The 23,099-nt window shown below is 39.0% G+C and overlaps 1 protein-coding gene across 2 annotated transcripts; it reads left to right on the top strand.

The window, feature by feature from the left end:
* sdr42e2 (short chain dehydrogenase/reductase family 42E, member 2) lies at nucleotides 1-21,903 on the top strand. Of its 2 annotated transcripts, none has more exons than XM_062964440.1 (12): nucleotides 1-147; nucleotides 8,845-9,191; nucleotides 12,548-12,643; nucleotides 14,840-14,897; nucleotides 15,643-15,698; nucleotides 17,497-17,572; nucleotides 17,784-17,866; nucleotides 18,514-18,651; nucleotides 20,226-20,291; nucleotides 20,408-20,471; nucleotides 20,621-20,694; nucleotides 21,286-21,903. In XM_062964440.1, the coding sequence occupies exons 2-12, from the start codon at nucleotides 8,928-8,930 to the stop codon at nucleotides 21,547-21,549; spliced, it is 1,239 nt and encodes a 412-aa protein (XP_062820510.1). In that variant the 5' UTR covers nucleotides 1-147; nucleotides 8,845-8,927; the 3' UTR covers nucleotides 21,550-21,903. The 2 variants fall into 2 exon arrangements, with proteins under 2 accessions (XP_062820510.1, XP_062820509.1); XM_062964439.1 differs by having other exon boundaries at nucleotides 2-147; nucleotides 15,580-15,698.
* The last annotated feature ends 1,196 nt before the right edge of the window (nucleotides 21,904-23,099 follow it).

Here is a 23,099-nt window from a genome sequence, read left to right as displayed (position 1 = left end):
TGGAGGCGCCCAACGGCCCATGGAACGCCTCGAGGGAGGGACCGGGAAGGCCGCCTCCCGCTGGCCGAGCCCCGGCCGGACTGGGCAGTGGCTCCCGGCTGCCAGCGGTCCCTCCGGGGAAGGAAAGAAAGAAGGCAGGAAGGCAGGGTAAACGCACCACGCAGACACGCCCACGGCCCTGCCTCCTCTCCCCTAGTCCAGACAGGCAGACAGCACTTTTGAAATTTGTTTTTATAAGAAAGGAGGTCCTTCATGAGCATCTTCGGTAGCAGGCCTGGGCCAACTTGGGCCCTCCCTCCAGGTGTTTTGGACTCCAACTCCCACCGTTCCTAACAGCCGGTAGGCTGTTAGGAATGGTGGGAGTTGGAGTCCAAAACACCTGGAGGGAGGGCCCAAGTTGGCCCAGGCCTGATATCGATATATATCTAGAACAAATCTTATACACACACACACACACACACACACACACATATATTCTAAATAGATAAATATAGATGTATATCAAAATCTATACAGACACACTATCGATAGATAGATAATAGAGAGATATCCAAAGCTAATATTATACAGGGTGTTTGAAAAAGGAACTCCCTAGTTTTAATGTGTTTTCACTTAAAACTAGGGAGTTCTTTTTCAAACACCCTGTACATACACACACTAGATACTAGATAGATAGATAGATAGATAGATAGATAGGGATATATATGCACAGCGTATATATACAGTGTGTGTATGTATATATATATATATATATATATATATATATATATATATATATATATATATATATATATGTATCTCTCTCTCTCTCTATATATATATCTATATATATATATATATACACACACACACGATAAATAGATACAGATAGATATCAAAAGCTAATCTATATACAGTAGAGTCTCGCTTATCCAACATTCTGGATTATCCAACACATTTTTGTAGTCAATGTTTTCAATATATCGTGATATTTTGGTGCTAAATTCATAAATACAGTAATTACTACATAGCATTACTGTGTATAGAACTACTTTTTCTGCCAAATTTGTTGTCTAACATGATGTTTTGGTGCTTAATTTGTAAAATCATAACCTAATTTGATGTTTAACAGGCTTCTCGTTAATCCCTCCTTATTATCCAACATATTCGCTTATCCAACATTCTGCCGGCCCGTTTATGTTGGATAAGTGAGACTCTACTGTATATAAAAGAGTGATGGCATCACGGCGACTCACAAAACAACAAAAGTACAGGCCCCCCAACCTCAAAATTTGACAACACAACCCATCATCCATGCCTCAAGGTTGATACAACAAAAAGAAAAGAAAAATAAAGTCCTAATTAGAGGGAGAGCAATAATTGTTTTTTATCCAATTGCTGCCAGTAGTTCCATGCGCAGTAATGCTATGTAGTAATTACAGTAGAGTCTCACTTATCCAACACTCGCTTATCCAACGATCTGGATTATCCAACGCATTTTTGTAGTCAATGCTTTCATTAATATTTTGGTGCTAAATTCATAAATACAGTAATTACTACATAGCATTACTGTGTATTGAACCACTTTTTCTGCCAAATTTGTTGTCTAACATGATGTTTTGTGCTTAATTTGTAAAATCATAACTTAATTTGATGTTTAATAGGGTTATCCTTAATCCCTCCTTATTATCCAACATATTCGCTTATCCAACGTTCTGCCGGCCCGTTTATGTTGGATATGTGAGACTCTACTGTACTGTATTTACAAATTTACCACAAAAATATCACAATGAATTTAAAACACTGACTACAAAAACATTGATTATGAAAAGGCAGACTGTGTTGGATAATCCAGAACATTGTATAAGCGAATCTTGGATAAGTGAGATTCTACTTTAATATGAAATAATTACTGGGATAGAATAATGCAGAACAATATAATCTCTAAAACCAGGAAAGTAAATAAACAGGGGAATTCCACACAGGAAACAATCAGGGCCAGCTAACACCTCCCAACAAAGTATTCCCATCATCAAAGTCTGGCAAATCCTCTGTTTTCTCAGGGCCACAGACAGTAGAAACACATAAAATATCGCAAAGAACACCACTCTGAAAACAAGGGAATTCCAGACAGGAAACAATCAGGGCCAGCTAACACCTCCCAAAAAAAATTCACTCAGGGAGGAAACAACCAAGCTTTAAAGCTGCAAGGCCATTACATCCTAATCATTTTGCCTCCAACAGACAAAAAAAACCAATCAGAAATATTGTATATTCACAACCTTTAGGAAATAATATCCCCTGATGGCGCAGTGTGTTAAAGCTTTCTGGACCAAAAGGTTTGAATTGGTGGAGCGGAGAGAGCCCCCACTGTTAGCCCCAGCTTCTGCCAACCCAGAAGTTCAAAAACGTGCAAATGTGAGTGCATCAATAGGTACTGCTCCGGCGGGAAGGTAACGCCGCTCCATGCAGTCATGCCACATGACCTTGGAGGAGTTTACGGACAACGCCGGCTCTTCGGCTTAGAAATGGAGATGAGCACCAACCCTCAGAATCATACATGACTGGGCTTAATGTCAGGGGAAAACCTTTACCTTTACCTTAACTACCACCAATTCCTCAATACTTTATCTCCCATACCACCAGACTTTGCCACAGCAACGCGTGGCCGGGCACAGCTAGTATTATATATACATACACTAGATTGATAGAGATATATATCCAAAGCTTTTATATATACAGTAGAGTCTCACTTATCCAAGCTAAACGGGCCGGCAGAAGCTTGGATAAGCGAATATCTTGGATAATAAGGAGGGATTAAGGAAAAGCCTATTCAACATCAAATTCGGTTATGATTTTACAAATTAAGCACCAAAACTTCATGTTATACAACAAATTTGACAGAAAAAGTAGTTCAATACACAGTAGTGTTATGTTGTAATTACTGTATTTACGAATTTAGCACCAAAATATCACAATATATTGAAAACATTGAATACAAAAATGGCTTGGATTATCCAGAGGCTTGGATAAGCGAGGCATGGATAAGTGAGACTCTACTGTATAGTGTGTGTGTGTGTGTATGCACACACACTAAACAGATACATAAATAGATATATATCCAAAGCTCGCTCTCTCTCTCTCTCTCTCTCTCTCTCTCTCTCTATATATATATATATATATATATTGTGTGTGTATATGCACACACACACACTAAACAGATACATAAATAGATATACAGTATATCCAAAGCATATATATATATATATACACACAATATATAGATAGATAGATATAGATATATATCCAAAGCCTATATATATATATACACACGCACACACACACACACACACAGTAGATAGATAAATATATCCAAAGCTTATATATATATATATATATACACACACACACACACACACACACACACAGAGTAGATAGATAGATAGATATATTCAAAGCTAATATTATATATACACACACACACTAGATAGATATATCCAAAGTATGTATGTATGTGTGTGTGTGTGTGTATACATATATATACATACATACAGTAGAGTCTCACTTATCCAACATAAACGGGCCGCCATTACGTTGGATAAGCGAATATGTTGGATAATAGGGAAGGATTAAGGAAAAGCCTATTAAACATCAAATTAGGTTATGATTTTACAAATTAAGCACCAAAACATCATGTTATACAACAAATTTGACAGAAAAAGTAGTTCAATACGCAGTAATGCTATGTAGTAATTACTTTATTTACGAGTTTAGCACCAAAATATCATGATGTATTGAAAACATTGACCACAAAAATGCATTGGATAATCCAGAACGTTGGATAAGTGAGTGTTGGATAAGTGAGACTTTACTGTATATCTATTGTGTGTGTGTGTATATATATACACTAAATAGATAAATAGATATATATCCAAAGCATGCATATATATATATATATATATATATATATATATATATATATACGCACGCACACACACACACACATATACAGTAGGTAGATAGATAGATAGATAAATATCCAAAGCTAATATTATATATATATATATACACACACACCTGATAGTTAGATAAATAGATATATTACAAAAGCTTGTATATATATACAGTAGATAGATATAGATATATATCCAAAACTAATATTATATATATACACACTCTAGATAGATAGATATATATCCAAAGCTTTCATATATATATATACACAGTAGATAGATAGATATAGATATATATCCAAAACTAATATTATATATATACACACACTAAATAGATAAATAGATATATATCTAAAGCTTTCATCTATATATATAAAAGGGTAATGAAATTTCGGCCTAGGATAAGACAACAAAACTACACATCCCAGAAACACTTAACTTGGCAGCACAACCCCTCATCCATGCCTCTACAATCATACAACAAAAAGCTCCAGCTACTCCAGAAAACGGCCAGGCTTTGAGACTGCAAGGCTATTCACTGATATTCCATCTGGCCAACAAAGGATTCCCATAAGCCACAGCAACGCGTGGCCGGGCAAAGCTAGTAGATAGATAGATAGATAGATAGATAGATAGATAGATAGATAGATATAGATATATATATCCAAAGCTAATATTTTATACACACACACACACACACACAATAGGTAAATAGATACAGTAGAGTCTCACTTATCCAACACTCGCTTATCCAACGTTCTGGATTATCCAACGCATTATTGTAATCAATGTTTTCAATACATCGTGATATTTTGGTGCTAAATTCGTAAATACAGTAATTACTACATAGCATTACTGCATATTGAACTACTTTTTCTGCCAAATTTGTTGTATAACATGATGTTTTGGTGCTTAATTTGTAAAATCATAACCTAATTTGATGTTTAATAGGCTTTTCCTTAATCCCTCCTTATTATCCAACATATTCACTTATCCAACGTTCTGCCGGCCCGTTTATGTTGGATAAGTGAGACTCTACTGTATATCCAAAGCTTATATATATATATATATATATATATATATATATATATATATAATACACAGCAGATAGATAGATAGATAGATAGATAGATAGATAGATAGATAGATAGATAGATAGATAGATAGATAGATAGATAGATAGAGATATATATCCAAAGCTAATACAGTAGAGTCTCACTTATCCAAGCTAAACTGGCCGGCAAAAGCTTGGATAAGCTAATATCTTGGATAATAACAAGGGATTAAGGAAAAGCCTATTAAACTTCAAATTAGGTTATGATTTGACAAATTAAGCACAAAAACATCATGTTATACAACAAATTTGATAGAAAAGTAGTTCAATACGCAGTAATGCTATGTAGTAATTACTTTATTTACAAGTTTAGCAACAAAATATCATGATGTATTTAAAACATTGACTACAAAAATGACTTGGATAATCCAGAAGCTTGGATAAGTGAGACTGTACTGTATTATATACACACACACACACACTAGATAGATAGATAAATAAATATATATACACACACACATATACAGACACAAGATACACACACACACACACATACATATATATATCCAAAGTGTATTTGTATATAATAGAGAGAGAGAGATCCAAAGTTACTAGACAGATAAATCCAGGAGTGAATTTCCCTTCTAAAGGGTAGATTTCTCTCACTTCCTATTGTCTCACCCTTGTTTGTAACTATGAGCCATTTATAAGTCGCATGTTTGTGCCTTGGGGACTGCCTGTACTCCCTTTCTGCAATATTTCAGCCAAACTGGGGCCCAGTGTATAAATGAAACACTCTGCATCAGGCATGGGTCAACTTGGGCTTAAGTGGCTGGGAGGGGGGGGGGAGGACCTGAGGCTGTGAGGAATGGTGGGCGTTGGAGTCCAAAACCCCTGGCGGGAGGGTCCAAGTTGGCCCAGGCCTGATGTAGCGGCACAAACAGCAGACGTAGAATTCTGTGCAACTGCTCCAACTGCCAGGAAGACAAGTCCTCCTTTTAAACAGAGTCATTCTAAAGCAATAGAGGTGGAGTGGAGATCCTTGTGTTGTTGCTTCTTTTACAAAAGTTGTATTGAAATGCGTCATATAGACTTAGTTTGCCATTTACTGGCAATCAGAGCTTTCCAAACATTTTGTGTTGGTGACATACCTTTTAAGACATGCATCCTTTTTCTATATATAGTTATACAGTTTAGCTAGCAAACTGGCGGTTAAATCAACCCCTTATAAGAGATACAAGCATTATTATTACAGTAGAGTCTCACTTATCCAACATAAACGGGCCGCCATTACGTTGGATAAGCGAATATGTTGGATAATAGGGAAGGATTAAGGAAAAGCCTATTAAACATCAAATTAGGTTATGATTTTACAAATTAAGCACCAAAACATCATGTTATACAACAAATTTGACAGAAAAAGTAGTTCAATACGCAGTAATGCTATGTAGTAATTACTTTATTTACGAGTTTAGCACCAAAATATCATGATGTATTGAAAACATTGACCACAAAAATGCATTGGATAATCCAGAACGTTGGATAAGTGAGACTCTATTGTATTATGTTTATGTTTATTATGATAACTTATACTAGGCATGGGCAAACTTCGGCCCTCCAGGTGTTTTGGACATCAACTCCCACCATTCCTAAGAGCCAGTAGTCATATGAGAACTTTCTTATTTTTGGATTTTAATTTTGAATTTTAAGTGGAACATGGAGGGGGAAATGCTGACTGATATGCCTCCTGTGTCAATATAACAATATGATAATACAGTAGAATCTCACTTATCCAACACTCGCTTATCCAACGTTCTGGATTATCCAACGCATTTTTGTAATCAATGTTTTCAATATATCGTGATATTTTGGTGCTAAATTCATAAATACAGTAATTACTGCATAGCATTACTGCATATTGAACTACTTTTTCTGTCAAATGTGTTGTATAACATGATGTATCCGCTTATCCAACATTCTGCCGGCCCGTTTATGTTGGATAAGTGAGACTCTACTGTATATAATACAGTACTCATATTATGCTATACTAATAATATAATATATTGTATATACATATTGATAATATTATAATGTAATACAATACAATAATAATACAGTATTATAATTGTATATTTTATATTACATGTAATATTACTAATAATATTGCAATATAGTGTACAGTACAATATAGTAAGATATAATGCTTCTATTGTGCTATGCTAATAATATACAGTAGAGTCTCACTTATCCAATATAAACAGGCTGGCAGAATGTTGGATAAGCAAATATGTTGGATAATAGGGAGGGATTAAGGAAAAGCCTATTAAACATCAAATTAGGTTATGATTTTACAAATGAAGCACCAAAACATCATGTTATAAAACAAATTTGACAGAAAAAGTAGTTCAATACGCAGTAATGCTATGTAGTAATTACTGTATTTACGAATTTAGCACCAAAATATCACGATGTATTGAAAATATTGACTACAAAAATGTGTTGAATAATCCAGAACGTTGGATAAGTGAGACTCTACTGTAATATATTGTATATACATATTGATAATAATATAATGTAATACAATATAATAATAATACGCTATTGTAATTGTATATTTATATTACATGTAATATTATTAATAATATTGCAATATAGTGTTATAGTACAATATAGTAATATACTAGCTGTGCCCGGCCACGCGTTGCTGTGGCGTTGTCTGGTGGTGTTGGTGAGAAATTGTTGAGGTAGTGGTGGTATTGAATTGAGAGGCTGAGTGGCCATCTGTTGGGCATGCTTGGATTGTGTCCTCCATGGCAGAATTGGGTTGGACTGGATTACCACAGTAATTATTTCATATTACAGTAGAATCTCACTTATCCAACATTCGCTTATCCAGTGTTCTGGATTATCCAACGCAGTCTGCCTTTTAGTAGTCAATGTTTTTGTAGTCAATGTTTTAAATTCATTGTGATATTTTGGTGCTAAATTTGTAAATATAGTAATTACAACATAGCATTACTGCATATTGAACTACTTTTTCTGTCAAATTTCTTGTTTAACATGATGTTTTGGTGCTTAATTTGTATAATCATTATGTAATTTGATGTTTAATAGGCTTTTTCTGAATCCCTTCTTATTATCCAACATATTCACTTATCCAACGTTCTGCCGGACTGTTTATGTTGGATAAGTGAGACTGTACTGTATATTGATAATCTTATATTATCTGTTTAGAACTAGATTATATGAGGCCCCTTCTACACAGCTGGATAAAATGCACACTGGCAGTGTGGACTCAAGATAATTCAGTTCAAAGCAGATAATATAAGATTCTAAATGGGTAATATAGCTGTGTGGAAGGGCCTTGAGTCTACACTGCCATATAATCCAGTTAAAATCAGATAATCTGTGGAAAAGGCCTAAGTGAGGCCTAACTGTGCCTGTCCCCTGGGTTGAGTAGGTTGCTAGGAGACCAAGTGGGCAGAGCTTAGCCCTCTAACTGGCAGCAATTGGATAAAAACAATTATTCCTGTCCCTCTAATTAGGACTTTATTTTTCTTTTCTTTTTGTTGTATCAACCTAGAGCCGTGGATGATGGGTTGTGTTGTCAAATTTCGAGGTTGGGGGGCCTGTAGTTTTGTTGTTTTGTCCGCTGCCCTGATGCCATCACTCTTTTATATATATAGATGTACATATAACTTGTAAGCTGCCCTGAGTCCCCTTCGGGGTGAGAAGGGCGGGATATAAATGTCGCTGATATAAATAATAATTACATAAATTATATGAGCACCTGCTTTGAACAAATAACTGAGAACTTGTGCGACTGCAGCCTAACGGATCCTTATGCTCTTTCAACAGATTATGAGAAGGTGAGCGATTGCTACCCTGCATGGAGCTGTGTCATAGGACGGTTTTTAAACTACTGATTGCCTCGGCACACGATGGAGAAACCTCCCCACAAGGACCGAAAACCCCACACTTGCTGTAAGCAGAGCTGTAAACAGAGCCCCAAATCCGTGGAGCAAAAACCAGGCAACAGTCAGCCAGCCCTGAAGAGAGTCAGCGACAAGACGGTGATCACTGGAGGGGCCGGGTATTTCGGCATCACTCTCGGCCGGGCCCTTGCCAAGTCAGGAACGGAAGTCATCCTCTACGACATAAAGCCGTGCCAGTGGGAAATTCCAAAAGGAGTACAAGTTGTACAGGTATTGAGTTACCTTTTCCTTTTGCCGAGAAAGGGCCTTCTCTGTGGCTGCCCCCCACCTCTGGAACTCCCCTCGTTAAGAAAAAAACAACAACTAAAAAAACAACAACTAAAGACCTACTTCTGCTCATTAGCATATTGAAAGGATGGTTAATTAATGAAAGACCACTTCCAGATCCTGATTGAGAAATATTCTGTATCTGGGTTCTGTTAGCCTATGTCAGCTCATTTACCACCATAGGTCACATAATCCCACCCACACAACTCCGTTGAACTTCAGTTTGGCTTTTTAAATTACTGTGAATGTTTATTTAGATTTTATCTATATATATAAAAGAGTGATGGCATCAGGGCAGCAGACAAAACAACAAAACTAAAGGCCCCCCCAACCTCAAAATTTGACAACACAACCCATCATCCACAGCTCTAGGTTGATACAACAAAAAGAAAAGAAAAATAACGTCCTAATTAGAGGAAAAGGAATACAGTAGAGTCTCACTTATCCAAGCTAAACGGGCCAGCAGAAGCTTGGAATATCTTGGATAATAAGGAGACATTAAGGAAAAGCCTATTAAACATCAAATTAGGTTATGATTTTACAAATTAAGCACCAAAACATCAGGTTATAAAACAAATTTGAGAGAAAAAGTAGTTCAATACGCAGTAATGTTATGTTGTAATTACTGTATTTACGAATTTGGCACCAAAATATCATGATATATTGAAAACATTGACTACAAAAATGGCTTGGATTATCCAGAGGCTTGGATAAGCGAGGCTTGGATAAGTGAGACTCTACTGTAATTGTTTTTATCCAATTGCTGCCAGTTAGAGGGCTAAGCTCCGCCCACTTGGTCTCCTAGCAACCTACTCAGTCCAGGGGACAGGCACAGTTAGGCCTCAGGCCTCTTCCACACTGCCTATAAGAAACAGATTATCTGATTTTAACTGGATTATATGGCAGGGTAGACTCAAGGCCCTTCCACACAGCTATATTACCCATTTAGAATCTTATATTATCTGCTTTGAACTGGATTATCTTGAGTCCACACTGCCAGATAATTCACTTCAGTGTGCATTTTATACAGCTGTGTAGAAGGGGCAGTTCTAGGCAGATAATATAAGATTACAAATATACAGTAGAGTCTCACTAATCCAACACAAACTGTGTCCTCTATCCTCACCACTTTCACAGTACACAAACAACCAAATGCATACTAAACATAAAGACAACCATACAACAGACATTCAATACCACCACTACCTCAACAATTTCTCACCAACACCACCAGACAACGACACAGCAACGCGTGGCCGGGCACAGCTAGTGTCATTATATAATTCTTGTGTGTTTCTGTCTGATTATATTGGTTTAAGTTATTGATGTAATACTCAGTTCACCGATATTAGGTTTAATTTGATGTTAGGTTTTTAACACTGTATTCATATGTGGGGTCTTGTTGGGATTTTATGCCAATATTTATCTGGGTTTTTTTTACAGCACTGAATGTATGCCATTGTTTGTTGGAATCCGCCCTGAATCCCTTTAGGGAGATAGGGCGCAATAGAAATAAAGTAGTAGTAGTTGTTATTATTATTATTATTATTATTATTATTATTATTATTATTATTATTATATTGTATGACACAGCAAAGATAGATATGCTGGATTTTGTATCACAAAATCACAAGTCGAACACTTCCCGAGTGTCTAGGACTGTGTGATGTATTTTCAGATAATGCGTGCAGATCCCAGTAGGGTGGCCTTTTGCAGTTGGCAGATCGTGATTTTGTCAATATTTATTGTTTCCAAATGCCGGCTGAGATCTTTTGGCACGGCACCCAGTGTGCCCATTATTATTATTATTATTATTATTATTATTATTATTATTATTATTATTATTATTATTTTATGACACAGCAAACAAGATAGATATGCTGGATTTCGTATCACAAAATCACAAGTCGAACACGTCCCAAGTGTCTAGGACTGTGTGATGTATTTTCGGATGATGAGCGCAGATCCCAGTCAGGTGGCCTATTGCAGTTGGCAGATCGTGATTTTGTCAATGTCTATTGTTTCCAAATGCCGGCTGAGATTTTTTGGCACGGCACCCAGTGTGCCCATCACCACCAGGACCACCTGCACTGGTTTCTGCCAGAGTCTTTGAAGTTCAATCTTGAGGTCCTGATAGCGGCTGAGTTTTTTTCCTGTTGTTTTTCGTCAATGCAACTGTTACCTGGGATGGCAACATCAATGATCCATACCCTTTTCTTTTCCACAACTGTGATGTCTGGTGTGTTGTGTTCCAGAACTTTGTCAGTCTGGATTCAGAAGTCCCACAGTATCTTTGCGTGCTCATTTTCCAATACTTTTGCAGGTTTGTGATCCCACCAATTCTTTAATTCTGGGAGGTGGTACTTGAGGCATAAGTTCCAATGAATCATTTGGCCACATAGTTGTGCCTCTGTGTGTAGCCTGTCTGTGCGATTTTCTTATAGCAGCTGAGGGTTTCGTCAGTTTCCTTGCACAGTCTGCATTTTGGGTCATCAGCTGATTTTTCGATCTTGGCCTGAATTGCCTTTGTCCTGATGTCTTGCTCCTGGGCTGCAAGGATCAGGCCTTCTGTCTCCTTCTTCAGGGTCCCATTCGTGAGCCAGAGCCAGGTCTTCTCCTTGTCAGCTTTTCCTTCAATTTTGTCAAGGAACTTTCCATGCAATGTTTTGTTGTGCCAGCTGTAGCTCTAGTTTGTAGTGTGGTTTTCTTGTACTGTTTTTTTGTCTGCTGTGCTTTGAGGAGTTTCTGATTTTTGACTTCAATCAAAAATATTATTATTATTATTATTATTAAAAATATTTGTTGTTTACATTGCAATGCGTGAAGTTGAGTCAAAATTCCAAATGGGGAACTTGTTCAGAAAAAAGGGAGCCATCTTAAGAAATCGTGATAGGCATCTGAATATTTGTAATGGTTTTAATTGTGACCTAAGTTCCAACACTTAGTTATAGCCTGAAGTTCTAAATCGGGGAGAATTTCTGTGAGGCTCTGCTTGTCTCTCTGGTGCCATCAATTGTGAGGGCTTCCACTCATCCCCAATGCTGCCACCAAAGCGATGACCTCCTGTCCCAAGGCTATGGCCACCGACTTTAGGGACCCCCGCAATGCCCTTGTGCTTCTTTTGTTGGTTTCTGATTTTCATCTTCAGTCTCAGACGTTGTATATCTGGACCTTAGTCTTCAGATATATTGTACTTTATGCAACATTATCTGAGGCAGAAGTGTGTAACAACATCATTAGAGGTGTGTTAAACAGCTACCCCAAATTGCCACTCAACCAAATTCTTGCCTATGTTGTAGGCTGATGTGCGAGTCTTCCGTGACTTCTATGCTGCGTGTGAAGGGGCCGATTGTGTCATTCATTCAGCCGCGTATGGAATGTCAGGAGCAGAACAAGTAAGTGGGCCTTTTCTTCTTTATGCTTCAGTTTTTGCATCAGATTGGCCATTTGAGACCAGCAGTATGGATTCGTTGGATCTACACTGCCATATCGTCCATATTATCAAAGCAGATAATCCATATTGCTTGCTTTAAACTGGATTAAATGAGTCTGTGGTACCATATAATCCAGTTCAAAAAAGATAATAGGTACTGTGAATTTATGATGTTGTTGTGTTGACTGTTTACTGTCTATGTTTTGTTTTGCATTTGTTGTATTTTGTGTCACACTTTGAGTATTTTATGAGCTGCCCTGAGTCCCTCTGGGAGATGTTGGCAAGAGATAAATAAATATTACTATTACTGTTATTATAATAATAATAATTATTATTTTATTATGACACAGCAAACAAGATAGATATGCTGGATTTCGTATCACAAAATCACAAGTCGAACACTTCCCAAGTGTCTAGGACTGTGTGATGTATTTTCGGATGATGCGTGCAGATCCCAGCAGGGTGGCCTTTTGAAGTTGGCAGATCGTGATTTTGTCAATGTCTATTGTTTCCAAATGCCAGATGAGATCTTTTGGCACAGCATCCAATGTGCCGATCACCACCGGGACCACCTGCACTGGTTTCTGCCAGAGTCTTTGAAGTTCAATCTTGAGGTCCTGATAGCGGCTGAGATTTTCCTGTTGTTTTTTGTCTATTATTATTATTATTATTATTATTATTATTATTATTATCTGGATTTTATATGGCAGTGTAGATCCAGCCTGAGATAGGAGATCGATAGGAATCTACTGGTAGATTTCTGGGTGATTTGGAATAGATTGGCAAAGATTTTTGATTTTGAGAAGGAGCCTCCATCAAGCTCTGGGGCAAAGAGTTCCACTGTTGAACAACTCTTCTTACGGTCAGGAAGTTCTTCCTAACATTCAGGTGGAATCTCCTTCCCTGTCATTTGAACCCAATGGCTCCATTGAGTCCTAGGGCCCTTCCACATAGCCATATAACTTAAAATATCAAGGCAGATAATCCACAATATCTGCATTGAACTGGGTGATCTGAGTCCACACTGCCATATATCCCAGTTCAAAGCAGACATTGTGGGGTTTTATTCAGCTGTGTGGAAAGGACCTAAGAGGTCTGCAAATGATTTTAAAATAATAGTAATAATAATAATAATAATAATAATAATAATAATAATAATGAGAAGATCTGGCTCTGGCGCACGAATGGGACCCTGAAGAAGGAGACAGAAGGCCTGATCCTTGCAGCCCAGGAGCAAGACATCAGGACAAATGCAATTAAGGCCGAGATCAAAAAATCAGCTGATGACCCAAAATGCAGACTGTGCAAGGAAACCGACGAAACCATTGATCACATCCTCAGCTGCTGTAAGAAAATTGCACAGACAGACTACAAACAGAGGCACAACCATGTGGCCCAAATGATTCATTGGAACATATGCCTCAAGTACCACCTCCCAGCAGCAAAGAACTGGTGGGATCACAAACCTGCAAAAGTATTGGAAAATGAGCACGCAAAGATACTGTGGGACTTCCGAATCCAGACTGACAAAGTTCTGGAACACAACACACCAGACATCCCAGTTGTGGAAAAGAAAAAGGTTTGGATCATTGATGTCGCCATCCCAGGTGACAGTCGCATTGACGAAAAACAACAGAAAAAACTCAGCCACTCTCAGGACCTCAAGATTGAACTTCAAAGACTCTGGCAGAAACCAGTGCAGGTGGTTCCCGGTGGTGATCGGCACATTGGGTGTCGTGGCAAAAGATCTCAGCCGGCATTTGGAAACAATAGACATTGACAAAATTACGATCTGCCAACTGCAAAAGGCCACCCTACTGGGATCTGCGCGTACCATCCGAAAATACATCACACAGTCCTAGACACTTGGGACGTGTTCGACTTGTGATTTTGTGATACGAAATCCAGCATATCTATCTTGTTTGCTGTGTCATAATAAAATAATAAATTTTATTTCTACCCCGCCACCATCTCCCCAAAGGGACTCAGGGTGGCCAACATATGGATAATACATTAAATCTCAAACAATAAAAACCACAAAATTGCAACCACACACAAACATAATTACGATGTAAAACATTAAAATGGAATAAAGTTGTTCTCTTGTTTTTTCAACAGCGACTGCTGTGACACTTAAGTCTCTCTCCACTTTTCTTAGTTGCATAGGAAAGAGATTCAGTCCATCAACATTGGGGGAACGGAAGTCGTTCTTGAAGGTGCGTACCCTTGGTTTCCTTGGCGTGTGCGACGCGTAGGGTAATGGCAGCTTTTGTGGAAAGGAAGGCAGTGTTACCAGGTGAGAGTGTACAGCGGAATCAGCAACTTCCAGCTAACACCATGTGCAAAAGACTCAGACCAGGCAGAGGAATTGAAAGAACAAAAGGAAAACTTTACTTGTTGAGTTGAAATCAAATAAACAGTTCAGCAATCGTACAATGTCCTTGTAGTTGCATAGGATCAATAACTAATCAATCAGCATTCAAAATATATACAGCATAGCATATTTAAACCTGCTACTTGACCGTAGCTATTAGAGAGCCTGTCTTTTTCTGTGCTCTCCCAGCAAGCTCAAATTCCAACTGACAAACCAACTGACAAACCAAGCCATCTGCCATCAAACCGATACATTGTTTTAGGCGTGGCTTTGCCTCTGCAAAGCTGAGCTCTTTTGCAGAGATTTCCTGCAAACATCTTTGCAAGGATTTCTTTACAAGGATTTCTTTACACACACACATAGCAATTTGGCGCAATAGGCAGCATTGATACTTCTTTGTAGTTTCGAACGGTCATTCCCCAGACATTCTGGTCTGCAGTTCCCATCATCAAACACTTCTCTTGGATATGGTGATATGTTGCTCTCTTCCATAATAAATGATTTTATATCCTGCATCTCTGCAGTTTGCAAGCAGCGAAGCGTTCCCAGATTGGTGTACACCAGCTCAGTCAATGTGGTATTTGCAGGGCAAACCATTGTAGATGGAGACGAGGCATCCGTGACTTATTTTCCTCTAGACAAGGTAATCGAACTCTCATTTTATGTTTGACTTGAAGGCTTTATTGCGCAATTCAAGGGGGGGGGGGACTGGAAGGATAGGACTTGTTGTTACTAATATCATTATAATTTTCCCCCTTAATTAAGCCTGCTCAATAAGAATATTGAACTGGAGGATAGAGGAACAGTGCATTTGCTTTTCGGCAAAGGAACCCATATGTTTTTGTTTCCTGGTAAATTTTTATTAATAATAAATTTAAAGATAAAAATAAAAAATACATGGAAAGTGGGAGAACAATATGGGTGGAGAGAAAAAAAGAAAGAAAAATGAAGAAAAAAATGAAAGTAAGAACAAGGAGGAAAAAAAAGGTATGTGGGAGGGGTTGACTTCCATCTATTCCTTGGTGTTTGTATTGTGACTTTCTGTATTTTAGTATTTTATAGTCCAAACCGTCTTCTTCCCCTTTGTCTCTAATATTTTCTTGTTGTTCTTATTTCAAATTATAAGCTCCATTTTAAGTTGATAAAAATATTCTTTTACCGGGTCCCAGTTCATTTGTTTTTTCGGTAATCCTTGGTTTGGAGAGAGCCAGTAAGTTAATTTATCCATATTCATTATTTCTAGGACTTTATTTTGCCATTCTTCTCTTTTTGGTATTTCTTTTGATCTCCACTTCTTCGCATATGTTATTCTGTCTGCTATTGTCAGGTGGTTAAATAGAATCTCTTTGTCTTTGTCTTTATCCAAATCCAACATTCCTAGCAAGAAATATTCTGGCTCCTTTTTAATGTTAGTCTTTAATATTTTTTGTATTTCTCCGTGTATATCTTTCCAAAAAATTTTAGCTTTTGGGCAGGTCCACCATGTATGAAAAAAGTACCTACCTGTTGTTCACATTTCCAACATTTGTTGAAGACATTTTTGTAAAATTTTGAAATTTTTTGTGGTGTAATATACCATCTATATATCATTTTATACCAGTTCTCTCTTAAGTCGAATACATATGTGTATTTGATTCTCTGATTCCAAATCTTTTCCCATTTTTCTAATTTTATTGGGTGTCCAATATTCTCTGCCCATTTAATCATACACTCTTTGATTTGCTCTCTTTCTGTAGTCCATTCTAATAATCTTTTGTATATTTTGGTAATTATTTTATTTTCAGATTTCATTATATTGTCCCAAAAAGAATCCTTTTCTGGGAAGACTTTCTCTTTGTCTATTTTGTAAAATTCTTTGATTTGTATATAGTGGAGCCATGAGAAGTTGCTAAATGTATGTTTAATTTCTTTTTCCTCTTTGAGTTCTATATTTCCTCTGTTAAGGAACCCATATGTTTTTGGATCTGACTGTTTAGAATTATAGTTAAAAAGTCAACAAATTGTAGTACTGCTGGTTTGAACGAGGAACTCTTCCTATTTATTTATTATATATGTACGGTATTTATATTCCACCCTTCTCACCCCAAAGGGGACTTAAAGTGGTACCTATTTATATACTCACATTTTTGTTTTCAATCTGCTAGGTGGGCAGGGAGCTGGGGCTGATGGCGGGTGCTCACCCCGACCTGGGCTTGAACTGCCAACCTTTTGATCGGCAGGATTTTCTGCAGCTTATCAGAAAATCAAATCAGATTATATGGCAGTGTAGATGGGGCCTGTGTGAACAATGCATGAAGGGGAAAGCAGGAGAAGAGTGTCTTACTTGCATACCTGTTTAACTACTTCATTTAGTTACAAATAATTTTACTACCAGGCCTGATAAATGATCCGACTCATGTAAATAATTGTATTAATTCCATTTTGTCCTTATTCTTTTTTAGCATGTTAACGAATATTCCAGGACCAAGGCCATTGCAGAACAAATGGTACTCGCGGCTAATGGATCCCCACTCGCAGGTATTTGTATTCTGTGTATAGAAGCCATGTGACACGGTAGTTCAGGCATGGGCAACCTTGGGCCCTCCGAGTGTTTTGGACTTCAACTCCCACCATTCCTAACAGACTCAGGCCTTTTCCTTTCCCCCCTCAGACGCTTAAGCCAGTCTGGGTGAGCACATGGGGATAAAAATGTTGACTGAATGAGTTCTTGTTGTGTCCTGTTTTGTAGGAGGCGGCAAACTCTACACATGTTCTCTGCGCTCGCCAGGCATCTATGGGCCAGAAGAAGAAAGGCATTTGCCCCGACTGGCAGTATGTATCTTGACTAGCTTAAAATACTGTTTGCTGTTTAAGGCCCCTTCTACACTGCCATATAATCCAGATTATAATCCACATTGTCTTCTTTGAACTGGATTATATGAGTCTTCAGTGTACGTACTTTTTGAGTAACGATTGGCATTTTATGTTGCAAGTGTCAGAGTAATTCGCAGCGTAGCAGCAGTTGTATGTTGTCAATGGAGCGCAGAACAAAGAGACGTCAGAAACGATGTTAAAAATATATACAAAGTTTTACTATATAAGACAAAACAGAATTGCAGACGAACACAGGCTTGGCTTTCACTTTAGGCAGACACAAACTCAGAACAGAGCAAGATCTCAACTGACGCAATCAGTAATGTACAAACACACTTGAGTCTGGATACTCCCAAGGTTCCAGCAACACATCAAGGTCAACACAGCTTCTCAGTCATTAACCCTTTACAAACTATAGCATACTCTGGATGATGCAACCTGTATGCAATACATGCCAGACACAAATTTCATTTAAACACTACCAATACACAAATCCCACATTGACAGCAAGTTCATGTCGTTTTATGTTGCCTGCTCATGTCATACCTGTTCTGTTGCTAATTCACCAATCCCTTCACCATTTCACGTTTCGTATATTCCAACAGCTGAATATTGAGAGAGGATTCTTTGCCTTCCGGGTTGGGGATTCTCAGACTTTAATGAACTGGGTCCATGTCAAAAATCTTGTCCAAGCTCATATCCTTGCCACTGCAGCACTCACTCCGGAGAGGAACTACATAGCCGTAAGTAAAGATCCACCTTATTCATCCATTTCTACTATTTCTTTTTTAAATTAATGTTTACAGTAGAGCAGGGGTCCCCAAACTAAGGCCCGTGGCCGGATGCGGCCCTCCAAGGTCATTGACCTGGCCCCTGTCCTAAACTTTAGACTTAGGGTTGATCTAAGTCTGTCTGGTCTTTGGAGGTCATTTTGCTTACCTATGGTCTTATGAGATCGTCTAGATGGTCTTTGAAGGTCTCTTTGCTTAGCTACGGCCTTAAGAGACCATCTAGATGGCTTTTGGAGATCACTTTCCTTACCTATGGTCCTATGAGACCATCTAGATGGCCTTTGGGGGTCCCTTTCCTTAGCTATGGTCTTCTGATGGCCTTATGAGATCATGTACATGGCCTTTGAGGGTCCTTTTCCTTATGGTTTTATGAGACCATCTAGATGGTCTTTGGAGGTCTCTTTGCTTACCTATGGTCTTATGAGATCGTCTAGATCAGGGGTCCCCAAACTAAGGCCCTCCAAGGTCATTTACCTGACCTCTGTCCTAAACTTTAGATTTAGGGTTGACCTAAGTCTGAAATGACTTGAAGGCACACAACAACAACAATCCTAATTTTGGACTATTTCGTCATAGTCTGGCCCCCCAAAAGTCTGAGGGACTGTGAATCAGCCCTCCACTTAAAAAGTTTGAGGACCCCTGCAGTAGAGTCTCACTTATCCAACATTCGCTTATCCAACATTCTGGATTATCCAACTCATTTTTGTAGTCAATGTTTTCAAAACATCATTATATTTTGGTGGTAAATTTGTAAATACAGTAATTACTACATAGCATTACTGCGTACTGAACTACTTTTTCTGTCAAATTTGATGTATAACATGATGTTTGGGTGCTTAATTTGTAAAATCATAACCTAATTGGATGTTTAATAGGCTTTTCCTTAATCCCTTCTTATTATCCAACATATTTGCTTATCCAACATTCTGCCGGCCCGTTTATGTTGGATAAGTGAGACTCTACTGTATTTAGATGTGATTTTTAAAACTTTTGAGCTGAAAAGTCCATTTCTCTTGAGAATCGGCCTTCAGCTGATGGGGAGTTTTCCCATGATATCAAATTAGATCTCTGGATGAAGGGAGTGAAGGATAGATTAATTAAGCATTCAGAGAGACTCAGGTGTGTGAGGCATGATTTCATGGCTTCTTGGTCAGGTTTGGACTTAAATTAATTTTACTTGTTGTCTCTCAGAGCAGACAATGTTGCCTAAAGGTTCAGGTTCCTGTCTCAACTCTCACGTTCATGATTCAAGTTTCCTGTGTTTGCCTATGTTCCTGAAAGAGTTTTGCCTTGGGCTGTTAGGAATTGTGAGAGTTGGAGTCCAAAACACCTGGAGGGCTGAAGTTTGCCCATGTCTGCTGTATCCCAACTCCCATCAGCTCTAGGTATAAGATCTAATGGTGAGGAATACAGGAGTTGTAGTCTAGCCTCTGGAGAGCCACATAGAAGGACATGGCAGGCCTTGAGTTTGAGATGTGTGCTCTGGAAGAACTCCTAATTTTGTGCTTTCTCTGAATTACATCTAGAGCGGCCAGGTCTATTTTATCAACGACAACGAGAAAGTGAACCTTTTTGAGTGGTTGTCTCCATTGGTGAGTAGAAACGCTCTTTCTTACTCCTCTGTCTGCTGGGAGAACGCCGGAGCCTCCCTGGATGCTGCGGCCACTACATTCATGTTTTGAAATTAATATGTCGCTGTTTCTTTCAGTTTGAAAGATTAGGCGTTAGGAAACCATCCATAAGTGTTCCCGTTTTTCTGGTTCATCTGTCGGGTAAGCAGCATTGTATGTTTAATGTGTTGTCGAAGGCTTTCATGGCCAGAATCAGAGGGGTTGCGTATCGCGCTTAATATATGTCCGCTTCCTGCCTTGCAATTTGAAGCGATCGTTGCAATCTCAAGTCATTGCTTTTGTTTGTGCAGCTATGTTCATGGAGAGCGTGTACTACCTGCTATACCCGTTCGTTGAAATAACGCCTCCCATCACCAGAAACGAGGTAATAATATAGATTAGTCAGAATCAGAATCAGAATCAGCAATTTATTACGGTCTATGACCAGAATATATAGAAATGGGCACAGGTGCCCGAAAAGGGGAATCGCAGTTCCCATAAAAGTCAGATAAAATAACAAGTTAAAAACATGTTATAATAAAAACAAATTAAAAGCAGACTATTAGCAGGGTAAGCTAATAGTAAATATCGGTCCACTAAGAGGTTCTGGAGGGGGATAGAGGGAGCATTTGCAGTCTTTCAGTTATAACAGATTGCTTTGGCTACAGGCCCTGTGGGGTCAGTCATCGTCCGTCTGATGGAAATTGCTGCCGCACAGAACCAGGCGACGCTATAGGTTATTGCAGAACAGGAGTCTGAGAGCAGCAGAGAGGTGTAGTATCTTTCAGTGCGGCCTGGATGTTTTAAAAGCAAGGAGTGATGAAATTGATTCTAATATCTCTATAAAACATAGATTAGTCATTATTTTGATTTTGCTCAAAGCTTGTCAATAATGAATGACATTATTTACTGGGAACATTGACCATCTAACGAAATGTTTATTTTCCACGCTCGCTGAATGCTTTCCGATCCACAGGTGCACAACATCTCTTGCACGCACACCTTCAAGATCGACAAAGCGCGTGCGGAGCTGGGCTACTCCCCCAAGAAGTACTCCTTCGCCGACTGCGTGGATCACTATTTGAGAAAAAGGCCCGCAAGGCGGAGGGATTTCTTCCTCCTGAAATGCTTCCTTTTGACTCTCCTCTTGATGAGCCTGGTTATCGCGCTGATCAGATTCCCAGACATCCTCAAGGTCCTTCTGCAGCTCCGGGATGCCTACGTGGGGATTCTGCAATAACCCCGACGTCCTTTTCGCTACCTCGAGACACCTTGGGACGTCGCTCTCCGATCGGCCGAACAGTCTTTCGGCACCCTTTCTTCGCTCCGTGCACATCGGCAAGTGGCGACATTCCGGGAAGGAAGAGAGGATAAGAGGCAAGACCTGCTGAAGATTGCCAACAGCACAAAGTACACAATCTTTGTGTCTAACTGGAGAGGATGCTTCACGACAAAGGCGAAAAGGGCTCCGTGCAAACCTTACCACAGACACATTGGACCGCCTGGTCACCGCCATTTAGGACACAACACCAGTGCACTTTGCGGCAGGAATATCAATGTATGCAAGCTGGAAATAAAAGCCTGCTTTAAAGCCCGTCTGTGCTTTCTTTTGACACCATGCCTGCCTGCCTGCCTGCCTGCCTGCCTGCCTGCCTGCCTTCCTTCCTTCCTTCCTTCCTTCCTTCCTTCCTTCCTTCCTTCCTTCCTTCCTTCCTTCCTTCCTTCCTTCCTTCTTTCCTTCCTTCCTTCCTTCCTTATTTCCTTTCTTCCTTCCTTCTTTCTTTTTTTCCTTCCTTCTTCCCTTCCTTCCTTCTTTCCTTCCTTCCTTCCTTCCTTCCTTTTCCTTCCTTCTTCCCTTCCTTCCTTCTTCCCCTTCCTTCCTTCCTTCCTTCCTTCCTTCTGTCTTTCCTTCCTTCCTTCTGTCCTTCCTTCCTTCCTTCTTTCCTTTCTTCCTTCTGTCCTTCCTTCCTTCCTTCCTTCCTTCCTTCCTTCCTTCCTTCCTTCCTTCCTTCCTTCCTTCCTTCTTCCCTTCCTTCCTTCTTTCTTTCTTTCCTTCTTCACTTCTTCCCTTCCTTCCTTCTTTCCTTCCTTCTGTCCTTCCTTCCTTCCTTCTTTCTTTCTTCTTCTTTTCTTCCTTCCTTCCTTCTTTCTTTCTTTCCTTCTTTCTTCACTTCCTTCCTTCTTCCTTCCTTCCTTCCTTCCTTCTTTCTTTCCTTCCTTCTTCCCTGCCTTCCTTTCTTCCTTCTTTCCTTTCTTCTTTTCTTCCTTCCTTCCTTCTTCCCTTCCTTCCTTCCTTCTTTCTTCCCTTCCTTCCTTCTTCCCTTCCTTCCTTCTTCCCTTCCTTCCTTCTTTCCTTCCTTCCGTCTTTCCTTCCTTCCTTCTTCCCTTCCTTCTTTCTTTCTTTCCTTCTTCACTTCCTTCTTCCCTTCCTTCCTTCTTTCCTTCCTTCTCTCCTTCCTTCCTTCCTTTTTTCCTTTCTTCCTTCTTTCCTTCCTTCCTTCCGTCTTTCCTTCCTTCCTTCTTCCCTTCCTTCCTTCCTTTCTTTCTTTCTTTCCTTCTTCACTTCCTTCTTCCCTTCCTTCCTTCCTTCCTTCCTTCCTTCTTTCCTTTCTTCCCTTCTTCACTTCCTTCCTGATTCCCTTCCTTCCTTCCTTCCTTCCTTCTTTCTTTCCTTCCTTCTTCCCTTCCTTCCTTCCTTCTTCCCTTCCTTCCTTCCTTCTTTCTTTCCTTCCTTCTTTCCCCTTCCTTCCTTCCTTCTTTCTTTCCTTCCTTCTTCCCTTCCTTCCTTCC

This window comes from Anolis carolinensis, unplaced genomic scaffold, assembly GCF_035594765.1.
Source record: "Anolis carolinensis isolate JA03-04 unplaced genomic scaffold, rAnoCar3.1.pri scaffold_13, whole genome shotgun sequence".
In the NCBI taxonomy this organism is placed as follows: domain Eukaryota; kingdom Metazoa; phylum Chordata; class Lepidosauria; order Squamata; family Dactyloidae; genus Anolis; species Anolis carolinensis.
Note: the sequence above shows the minus strand (reverse complement) of the source record. Positions and strands in the feature narration are given on the sequence as shown.

Bases quoted from the DNA above. Each gene is read 5' to 3' on its own strand.
- sdr42e2 (XM_062964439.1), top strand. From the start codon at position 8,928: ATGGAGAAACCTCCCCACAAGGACCGAAAACCCCACACTTGCTGTAAG. The intron at 17,867-18,513 runs GTATGTATCTTG...ATATTCCAACAG, and splicing joins GGCATTTGCCCCGACTGGCA to CTGAATATTGAGAGAGGATT. The intron at 20,472-20,620 runs GTAAGCAGCATT...TTGTTTGTGCAG, and splicing joins TTTTCTGGTTCATCTGTCGG to CTATGTTCATGGAGAGCGTG.